The sequence below is a fragment of the Notothenia coriiceps genome, unplaced genomic scaffold (genome assembly GCF_000735185.1).
Source record: "Notothenia coriiceps isolate Sejong01 unplaced genomic scaffold, NC01 NC01_scaffold00008047, whole genome shotgun sequence".
In the NCBI taxonomy this organism is placed as follows: Eukaryota; Metazoa; Chordata; class Actinopteri; order Perciformes; family Nototheniidae; genus Notothenia; species Notothenia coriiceps.
In genome coordinates, this window is record NW_011340748.1 from 164902 (window position 1) to 175363 (window position 10462).

A 10462-nucleotide genomic window follows, 5' to 3' on the forward strand; every position below is an offset into this window, starting at 1 on the left:
CTGCGCGCGCGAAGTGAGGCTACATTGAACCGCCAGTCTGTTACATTTGGTGAAACTGTGTCTGACCCACATAAAAAGAAGAGAAGGGTGCTTATGTATAGGCACTTCTTTCACCACAACTACAAACATGCTTTAATGATAGGTATAGCCACCGAGAAGTAATACAAGGGATTTTACTTGTGTCTGTGTCTGACCACATAGAATAAAGGTGATCTATGCTCTTCACACAATAAACATCCGTTACTAATGATTATCTTACAGTACAGTTTCTTTAGACATGACTACTAATCAGTTATCTTATAAGCTAGAGCACTTTTATCATCAGCTATAAGTCTAACTTTCAACATGCCTGATTTTTTCACCGCTGCTGGACTGTAACTCCAAGAAACCCCAGCAGGCGCTCAATGTCAGACTTTTCTACAAAGCCCCGTTTCTTGACCGTTTTTGTACGGAAGAGCTCCTCTCCTCACAGGTAGGTCTACGGGTTGTCGGTGACAGCCAGTGGATTAAGTACTAACTCTGGCAAGCTGTTCCCCTCTCGCAGGGCTGCCGTTGGTTTCCCTCCGTTTGATTTTGGTGAGAGGGTCTTCCTGTTCTTGAAGCTTTGAAGCCACTCGTTCCCAAGGGCCACGGTTACTCCAACACTGGACAACGGATCATCTCCGCCAGGTCCTGCTGGAGCCGCTGGACAGTTCTCCCCTGATGCACAAGTGAAGTAAGATTATTTTGTTATTTTAGATGCAAATGTATATCGAGCTTTCTGCACTACTTTTTTTATTTGTTTTTTGGTATTTTAGATTAGAGTTGTTATTTCCTATATGATTCGTTATTTCTGCTTGAACTACATAAAGTTTTACATTGGCGTGTGGTAATACATCCCATTAAATATGATTTTTGGTATTTATATAACATAATCATAATTATTTATATTGATAATGAATCATTTAAATAATAATAACAAGACTCTGACTAATAATTTACTATATTATGCTGTAATTAGCTCTAGTTTAAACAAAAGTATTATTATCTTAATCAACAATGTATAGTATTTCATTTGATTAGTTACCCACCCTAATGGTATGAACTTGTTTGTGTAGGGTTAAATAATTATTACAGTATCTTATCAATGTATTTATTGAGTACCTTTTATACTTAGCAGAGAGGTCAAGAGTTTTTCCAATGCAACTCCAATTATGCCAGAGTAAACAGGCATGGAAATAAGGACATTAATAAGAGAAAATAACGCATTGCTTAAATACGGCCGCGGTGTGGTGACCATAAAAAATAAAAAAAAACACCACAAACAATAATAAAACATTAAGAAGAATTAGTAAGGAAAGCATTTAGAAACAATAATAATGATATTAATGATTAGCCAAATCAAATACAGTTTGTCCGTTCAGCTTAGTTAAAGCATTTGTAAATTGATTCTTCATTTGGGAAAATTACCAGATTAATTGGGGAAAACTGCACCATTTGAATAAAAATGAATTGTTTGAATTAATGGTTTGTATACCTGATACTTCTGGTTACGAGTTCCATTAAGTCCCAACCATCGACTCTAAACTCAGTGTTTGTTTATCTAGCTCGTTTATATCAACAGTGAGCTGGAAGGAGAATAGTCGGGCTTTTGGGGCAAAGTGTGGCTGTAGTCTTTTCCGTCATTAGTAGATAATTCAGTGTCAGCGGTTTCACAAATATAGAGATTAGACAGCATTTTACTCCACGCGGGTTGGCGTGTTGCGCAGGTTGTATTTTCCCCCGTTCACTCCCTGTTAACCAGTAGGTCATCTCTTTGCCTTTACCTGTATGGCCAGTCACATATTGACCACAGGACATAAGTAGTACAACAATATATTTACAAGTTTACACTAGATAACCAAACAGCTGAATTCAAGAATAAAAGAAAACCTGCGTAACCTTCAGGTACGTCTCGCTCTTTTGTTTCATACTCAAATATTACAGTCTTGTCTCTGCAGGGATGTTGAATGGTGGACTGGCTGAATGGATTCTCCAGAGCTGAAAGAAGAAGAATCATGAGTTCAAACGCTCAAGATCTCTTACCGGTCCATAAAACAACCATAATGTGACTGTTAAATGTGTGTGTGTAGGGGGTTGTCTTTATCACGTTGTGGGGCTCGCATCTTGTTAGCACAGTCACAGTGCGGGGTCCTTCCACAATATCACGAAGAAAAGGGTGTGTGTGTGTGTGTGAGTGTGTGTGTGTGAGTGAGTGAGTGTTGATTCTTACGCAGGCCTGTGGACTCCATGCGTGACGCTGTGTTAACTGTATCTCCGAAAAGACAGTAGCGAGGCATCTTGTTCCCCACCACTCCTGCTGCACACGGTCCTACAAACAAAACACACGAACAAGCATCAGTATCAGTGGTAAAAATGTAACCAAACTGTGACAGATGGTGTCGGATTTATCTTTGGCTAATCACTTATACTGTTCAACCACTAGATGTCAGTAAGTTTGAAAAATAAATGCAAATTGAAATATAAAGTCATGAGCTTACTTCTGGTTTGGACTTTAGTAAATAGTTGGCAGTGTACAAGTGTGTTATTGCCACATGTTGTTTTTATTACTCTAACATATACTATAACTTTTATTTTTGACACATAATCTATGATTTCTGAAAGATGTGTTAGATCTTTGTATGTAACTGTGCATTTACATTTATTTATTTTTTAAATATTTTATTTTGTTGCAATAAAGCAAAGACATACACAATATACAGTAAGTAGGTACCCAAAACCTTTACATGGCGTACAAGAGGGAAAAAAAGAAAAAAAGCTGGGTATTACAATTAGAATAGTCTAAAGCTGCCAGTCGACAGCATCGTAGACATAAACAAAAAGGCCAAGGGTAACCTAAACCCTCTTACATTTAAAAAAGGTAAAGAAACATTGGGGAATGTGTGGGTGGAAATGAGAAATAGATAAATTACCTGAATGCACACCGATACGGATCCACAGAGGGATGCCGGGCATGTGCTGCAACTCAAACGTCCCGACAAATGCCAGCATGTCCAGGGCCATGTGGGCGATGTCCACTGCGTGCCGGTCCCCGTTGCGTTTAGGCAAACCTGATGCAACCATGTATGCATCGCCTATTGTCTCAACCTGAGAGATAGAAAACAGATTTAAAAAAATGTATCCTTTAAAGGTCTCCTATTATGCTGTTTTTAGGCATATATTATGGGTCTCAGATACAAATATATAAAAACATGTCTATGATGTGTTTTGCTCAAAATACCAAACAGATCATGCATTTTAGAAATCCCTCATACCCCTCTATTCCAGCCCTGTTAGAGAACTGCTGATCTGGGTCCTTAGCTTTAAAAAAAAAAAAAGAAGAGGAGGGGGAGCTAATGCCTGCTCAGAATTATACGAGGTTCTCAGCTAAATGCTGCCGTGATTAAATGCCATATCATGTTCCAAACCACATCAACGTTTATTTCTGAAACAGTATGGAACTCAAATGCTTTATCTCTCGCAGGGTGAGTTCCTTATTTTTTTATTTCCTGCTTTTTTACACATGCTCTCTCCAGTACAGGTTAGCTCTGAGTGTTAGCGATGCTAATGTAAACACAGACCATATCACGTCCAAAACATGTCGCGCATTGTTTCTGATTGCAACGTTTGTGATAGGGCCGTGGCAAGCAAGCCCACATTTCCGATATTACGTCATATCGGACGCAAATCTGGATCAGCTCCGTTGTAGCCCCGTTTTTAGAGATGTGGGTACGGAGGAAAAAATAATGGGTTTTATTTTCTGACACTTTGTGAGTTCCCTGAGACACCGGGGACACATATTTATGTATAAAACAATTAAAAATTGCATTTTACATGATAGGACACCTTTAAGACTAAATCTTAGTTCAACCTTCTAAGATAAAAAAGCATTAAATACAACTGTAACATCCTGCCTGAGACCCTTTTGAGTTTGACTTTTACCACTGATTGGTAAATAATATGTTAAAATGTATGTAACCTTGTAGACATCATGGTGGTCCAGGATGCTGTCGAAGTTCTTGTAGATGTCATTGAGCATGTCCACCACCTCCATGGGGGTGCTGTAGTGGCACAGCGTGGTGAATCCCACTATGTCGCTGAAGTAGATGGTCACCTCCTCGAACAGTTCAGGCTCCACTCGGCCCGTTTCCTTCAGTGAACGCACCACTGGGCTGAGGGGAGACACAGGGTACAATAATACAGTTCAATTCAACACTGTAATCTCCAATAAAGGCTGATCTGGCCCAAAAGATCTTTAAAATAAATAAATTAATAATAATAATAATAATACAGTTCAGGGAATATGACATAGACATTTTAATGCAAATACAGCATCAACATAAAATCAAATACAACCCTTAAATATGTCATCCTTAAACAAAAGACAAGATAAGAAGTACTTTATTGATCCCAATTTGGGAAATGTTTGCGTTGCAGCAGCATAAAAATCTCAAAATAGAATTAAAGCAGCATTAAAAAGTAGAAAATATACAGTAGGTCGTGAAGATACAAAATATATAAACTCTGACAATAAAACACTATTGAAGGGCTTTACACACAATAGAAAGCAGGATATTATTTACATTAAGAGTGAAGGGAATGGAATATTAAATACAAAATAAATATAACATGTACAGTGTGAGTGCAGCTTTAAAATGGCAATAAACAACCTTTCCTAAACGAAAGATGACATCCCCTACAAAATATCATCAGATTCGCTCCAAACCTACCCAGGAAGTAGCATAAAGTTGAGGCGATCCGCTCGGTCCCTCTCAGCTTTGTACAGAGACGTTCTCTCCTCCACCAGATTCTCCAGAGTCCTTGAATACATCTGCAAGCGGCGGATCAGATTGTCCATGTACGTCTCTGTGGCCTGGTTATGCAGGTTACTGTGGAACATCATAACATTACAGCCCTAGCCAGTGAGGGGGGACATTGATATGCTTTATCCATCTTTTAATCAAAGTTACAGGCAGTATTGTGGCCATTCAGGCAGGGGTGGTTCTAGACCAATTTTACTGGTGGGGCCAGTTATTTCATGAGAGGGGCACAATAAAAGCGGGTTAAGGCGAGACACGGCAGGCAAAAACATCGTTTTTCAAGCAATGGTCAATTTTGAGATTTTGTGCTATTTTGAAATAGCACAAAATCTCAAAATTGACCATTGCTTGAAAAACGATGTTTTTGCCTGCCGTGTCTCGCCTTAACCCGCTTTTATTGTGCCCCTCTCATGNCAGCCAAGTAACAATTACAAATGAATTAAGTCGGCACGGCGGCCCACATTGAAAATGACTTAGGCCTACCTTTGATGATCAAATCACTTCAACACAAAGTCCATCCTCCTCCTGTCCTTTTGGATGAAGCACTTGATGGTGGGTCATGCAGCTGATCCTTTGCCACTCCAATTTGTCATTGTAACTCAATCTTGAAAATGACTCGGTTAATAATTTCACAACGATGTAATCACTATCACTGACATGAGCCATCATGAACGAACTTATGCTAGTCATAAATCTATCAATTAGATTTATGATTCGAAATATTTAAAAGTAGGGTAGACATGTGGATATTATCCGGCTGAACAAAGCGTGCATTTATCTAATAGGTTAGTTTTCCACTGACCTTATTTCGAGCTATTTTCCAAAACCCTATGGAGAAATCCCATTGCTTTTTTGTCGAGGGAACCCGTGCGCGGCTTACTTCTGGGTTTTAGGACGCGCCACTGCACACATGCATAAACCTCACAGCGGGCGGAATTTGTCATAAAGTCCGCGAAAATAAAGCCCACCCATTTAGAGGGAAGATATGATTGGTCAATTGTACTGTCAGTTGACATTACTCTCTCGTTGAGTTGGCCCTCTGTGCATGTACAGCAGGACCACCAATCAGCTTCTATCTTCACAGTGACTCGCAGAGACGAGCTTCTTTCATTTAACCCTTCACATTCTAACAGAAACTGAACAGGCAGATTCGAAGGATTTATTTCTTTGGAAATGTTATTTTAAATACAATTAAATCAAGTTATTTTGGTAAAACTAATGAAAAATATAACTTAAAAAAATTACGTCAGCTCAATTAACCGGGAGCATTAAAGGAAAGACACTTATAACATAACATCAACAAACAAACTTATGATATAAATGTGTGGGCTTTCTAACATCCCGGCCATTTGTTAGATAATACAAATGAACCTGAACTTTATAAAAAATGGCGTTAACTCAAGCTACTTTCTTCCTTTCAATGTCAGATTATACTCTAAGGGCACCAGATAAGCTTTCTTTTATTCACATAAAGCCTTTGAGCAAAGTGCAATGATCCAAAAATATAAAAATACGGTTATTTCCCAGGTTTAATAATAATGGGGCGACTCCTTTAAGATTTCCACAAGGTCGGCTGTGGTGTTAGACTCCTCCTGCCTCTGTAGAGCCGAGATGCTCAATGAAATCCCCCAAGAGGTACGATGTGAATATAAGAAAACATGAAGACAAGGTCATAGTGAGAAAGGATGAATGCTTGTGTCCTTGTTGATCAAGTGTATTTTGTATTCAAAGACACATGTCCTCTTGGGATAGGAGGAGGATGTCCTGTTCACTTTTTAAGAACTCTTTATAGATTTTCACTTTGGTACATTGAGTGCAAATACTGTTACATTAGTCAGTACACTGTGTGTCGTGATAGGGATTATTTAAGCTTCACTTTACTTTACTAATATTTAATTATTATAAATCAAATCTAGTTGGAATGGTTTGTGTTTGACTGTTTGATTTTAATGTTTGCTGGAGGTCCATTGTGTACAGAAAAGGATTAGGGCCACATGAGACATTTTCCGGGATGTAACCAAAAGTGTTTTAAATATTTTTTTATTTGAAAATCTCAGCAAAAATCTCTCATCGAAAAAATTCAGAACTCAGATTTTTGTTTTTGTTTTGGTCAAATCACCCACAAATTGTCCCAGGTTGCCCTTATCCTCTTCCATAGTTGTTCATGTTAAATTATACATTATAGCTGATTTAACCTAATCTTTAAAAAAGTATTGAGATTAAGAAAAAGCAAAGTAAAACAACGTCCTGACACTAATGAGGAAAATAAAGGTGTAACTTGTCCTGTTAACATTTATTCTGCACATTCGTTCAATGCTACTTTTTTCCACCAAATTCTGCTATACTTCACACATTTCTTTTCAGAGCAATTTGTCATATTCTTGTTGAACTTTTCATTTTTGTATATTCTTTTTTTGTAAAATACAAACAAAAAGAATAAGACCTCTCATCCCTAAAACACACCTCTCTCTCTCTCTCTGCTCAGATCCTGGCAGCGCTGCCCTATGATTGGTCCGGAGGCCGCCTGCTCTTCTTCTGCAGTCTAAGGGTGGTCTTCATCCCCCTCTTCGTCATGTGTGTTTACCCGGCCAGCGCCCCCACCCTGTCTCACCCCGCCTGGCCCTGCATCTTCTCCCTCCTCATGGGAGTCACCAACGGATACTTCGGGTCCGTGCCGATGATCCAGGCCGCGGGGAAAGTGCCGCCCGAACAGAGAGAGCTGGCAGGTGAGTCACTAATAATAATAATAATAATAACTCATTCTATTTAGAGGCGCCTTTCAAAAGACACTTTACAATTCATAAAATATCCTAAGGAAAGGTTTAAGACAGTACAAAAGGACCGTAACAGGGGACATTACCTCAGTGGGGATTCATTTTCTGTAGAGAGAAGATAAGAAGTACTTTATTGATCCCAATTTGGGAAATGTTGGTGTTGCAGCAGCATAACAAGACATGGCATTGTACAATACAAATGTAAAGACTAGAAATAAACATGAAAGTAGAAAATATACATGATGAATTACAAATGTACAGTAACAAAATATAAAGCAAGTTATTATATATATAAGTATGTGAGGCATGGAATATTCAATATGAAATCGAATATAGATAGAAGGTAGGTGTAGTTCTTTCAGTCTAATTTAAGTGTAAAACCGGACAGGAAATAAATAACCAAACTCTAGATGGATTACATTAATGTATCCAAGAAATACAACACTGGTTCCAGCTTCTCAAATGTTAGGATGTGCCGCTCTGCTCTGCTTTGTATCAATGCAAACTGAGTAGCTTTTAGATTTTGATTGGACAAAGAACAAAGACAAAGAAGAAGTTTCTGTACACCTCGAATGTTTGAATCGAATCCCAAACCGATGCGTTAATTGTTAATACAATAAACTGTTGTTTAACCGCATCGATGCGCAGAAAGAAGAATGCTAGCATGAGTAGATGTACGCTTCCTTCTGCGCGGTGATAGGATAGTGTAATTCAGTAGAAATAGAAAATAGTTGCTACCTGACTCAACTGCTCGAAACAAGGGCTGTCGATTATCTTGAGTAACCGGGTCATAGAGACATTTCGGTTGAGTTTTACAAATGTGTTTTTGGCGCTTTGAGCACCATCTAGTTCCCTTATCCTGGAGAGCAGGCAGACATCTCCAACAATCTGTAAGTCACACCGAAACAAAACAGATTCAGTGGTTGAAAAATACTTTCCCTCAAGTACTGAACATTTTAGAAGTAATTGTGCTCTACTTGAATGCCTGACTAACTGAGTGTTTCTACGCTATACAGTTATTCTTAAAGGTGGGGTAGGTAATTCACTTCAGAAACACTTGTTGTTATATTCCATGGAATGCTCTTAACATCCCGATAGCAATGAATATATTAAATGCTTTGACAATAAATACATAAAAAAATGTCATCTGTGGAAGCCGTAGCGCTGTAAAAAGCACGACCAATCATCTGAGCCGGCCCGGCTAAAGTAACTGGATGGCCTACCTGCCTGTCAGCCTTCCATCTGTGCACAAACTTATCTCGTGCCCTCATTGGTCATGTGCGCGTTTGTGTGTGTTGGAGGAGGGGCTCTGTGAGGAAGTCTGAAGAAAGGGGCAGATTTTTTCCGGTTGTGTATTTTCAAATTCTAGCGCACTCGAGCTGCTTTCTCCATTCTTACCTACCCCACCTTTAAGTGAGTACTTCTTCCACTGCTGATAAATAGCACTATAAGAAAGAGAAAAACTTAGAATTTTAAGTAGTATTCTCTCCGGATAAGCAGGTTATGTATTCTCTTTGTCTATCACTTCCCTTCTCTGTTTCTCTGCAGGAAACACCATGACGGTCTCCTACATGTCGGGTTTGATGTTGGGCTCCGTCGTGGCGTACGCCGCTTACAGCTTCGCCGCTCCAGCATCAGAACCACCCTTCTCCACACTCAGCATACATGCCAATGCTACCGGGTACTGAATGTCTAAACACAATTAAAAAAAACACACACACATACCTGCATCCATTCACACACACACATAACATCCAGAAGAAGCAGACTGGTGGACTAGAGCTGCAGGAAAGGAGAAGAAAAAACTCTAAAGTTCATGTGTATACTCTGAGATTGGTTCTCTTTGTCCAGATCATTTTTCGATTTGGCTTTCTAGATAAATAAGTGGAAGAAAAGATGAAGAATATTATGTAAAACAGTGAAAACGTAGCACTCTGTTGGTTCACTGACCTTCAAATGTCACGTCTCTGTTTCCCCGGAGGAGAGGAGCTGTTCGTCTGTCAGGAAGCCAACAGAAGCCCTTTGAGTGTGTCACCGTCAAATGATTGTCTGCACGTGTGTGTGAACACACCGGCTGACATTTTGTACGGTGTAAAGTCAAGCGGCTTTTCGCTGCAAGGAAAGAAACAGCTTTCATAACGACGGGTCACATATGTTACATTTCACCATGTGGAGAAAATATGTCAGTGTGATTTTTCTGGATCAGTTATTTCAGATTTTCTTTTCTTGATTATAATCGTTGAGAACTTGGATCATTTAAAAACAAAAGCTACTTAAAAGGAACCCAATTATATTCACAGTGAAATAGAACCTCATATCTAAGGTGACTTATTTGCGATTGTCATGGAGTTATGAGACAGATTTAAAGGGATAGTTTTGGGATTTTTTAAGTGGGGTTGTATGAGGTACTTATCCACAGTTAGCGTTTTATCTATAGTAGATGTTGTTTTGAAAGCCCCCAGTTATTTATTGGAAGGAAGCTAACTTAATTACGCAGTCGGGATAACAGCGAAACGTATTTTAGACACCCAAATAAAAGGCCCATCTAAAAAAGCGATATCAGGTTAAGTGTGTGCTATATTTTGAAGATTTGTACCGCTTTACTTTGCTGTCATACAACCCGTTCCTAAGGGAGATTAAAGCCTTTATCAATGCTGTATTGAACAAAACACACAAAAAGAGCAAAGACAGAGTTTAAATATTTGAGTATTTAAACCATGGGTCTCAAACTCAAATACACAGTGGGCCAAAATTCAAAAATGGGTACTAGTCGAGGGCCGGACTGGTTCAATGTTTATTGCAGAACGTATTGAAATGAACTTATTGCACATATTAAACCTGGAACTAACA

General features: G+C 38.9%; 2 protein-coding genes across 2 annotated transcripts; one reads left to right on the forward strand and one right to left on the reverse strand.

Annotated features, from left to right (window-relative positions):
* Positions 1-478: 478 nt before the first annotated feature.
* On the reverse strand, positions 479-4918 carry LOC104944402 (heat-stable enterotoxin receptor-like). The gene is made up of 6 exons (XM_010769924.1): positions 4749-4918; positions 3998-4190; positions 2952-3126; positions 2252-2350; positions 1912-2019; positions 479-699 (listed from the first exon to the last, which is right to left on the reverse strand). The coding sequence occupies exons 1-6, from the start codon at positions 4916-4918 to the stop codon at positions 479-481; spliced, it is 966 nt and encodes a 321-aa protein (XP_010768226.1).
* Positions 4919-6449: 1531 nt separating this feature from the next.
* LOC104944403 (equilibrative nucleoside transporter 4-like) lies at positions 6450-10391 on the forward strand. The gene is made up of 3 exons (XM_010769926.1): positions 6450-6473; positions 7324-7564; positions 9161-10391. The coding sequence occupies exons 1-3, from the start codon at positions 6450-6452 to the stop codon at positions 9298-9300; spliced, it is 405 nt and encodes a 134-aa protein (XP_010768228.1). The 3' UTR covers positions 9301-10391.
* Positions 10392-10462: the final 71 nt, after the last annotated feature.

What these genes read in the sequence shown, in the direction of transcription:
- LOC104944402 (XM_010769924.1), bottom strand. Translation starts at nt 4,918, where the DNA reads ATGTTCCACAGTAACCTGCATAACCAGGCCACAGAGACGTACATGGAC. An exon ending in CATGGAGTCCACAGGCCTGC is followed by an intron (nt 2,020 to 2,251) that starts GTAAGAATCAAC and finishes TTCTTCTTTCAG; the next exon opens with CTCTGGAGAATCCATTCAGC. An exon ending in CGTACCTGAAGGTTACGCAG is followed by an intron (nt 700 to 1,911) that starts GTTTTCTTTTAT and finishes CTTGTGCATCAG; the next exon opens with GGGAGAACTGTCCAGCGGCT.
- LOC104944403 (XM_010769926.1), top strand. Translation starts at nt 6,450, where the DNA reads ATGCTCAATGAAATCCCCCAAGAG. An exon ending in TCAATGAAATCCCCCAAGAG is followed by an intron (nt 6,474 to 7,323) that starts GTACGATGTGAA and finishes CTCTCTGCTCAG; the next exon opens with ATCCTGGCAGCGCTGCCCTA. An exon ending in CGAACAGAGAGAGCTGGCAG is followed by an intron (nt 7,565 to 9,160) that starts GTGAGTCACTAA and finishes GTTTCTCTGCAG; the next exon opens with GAAACACCATGACGGTCTCC.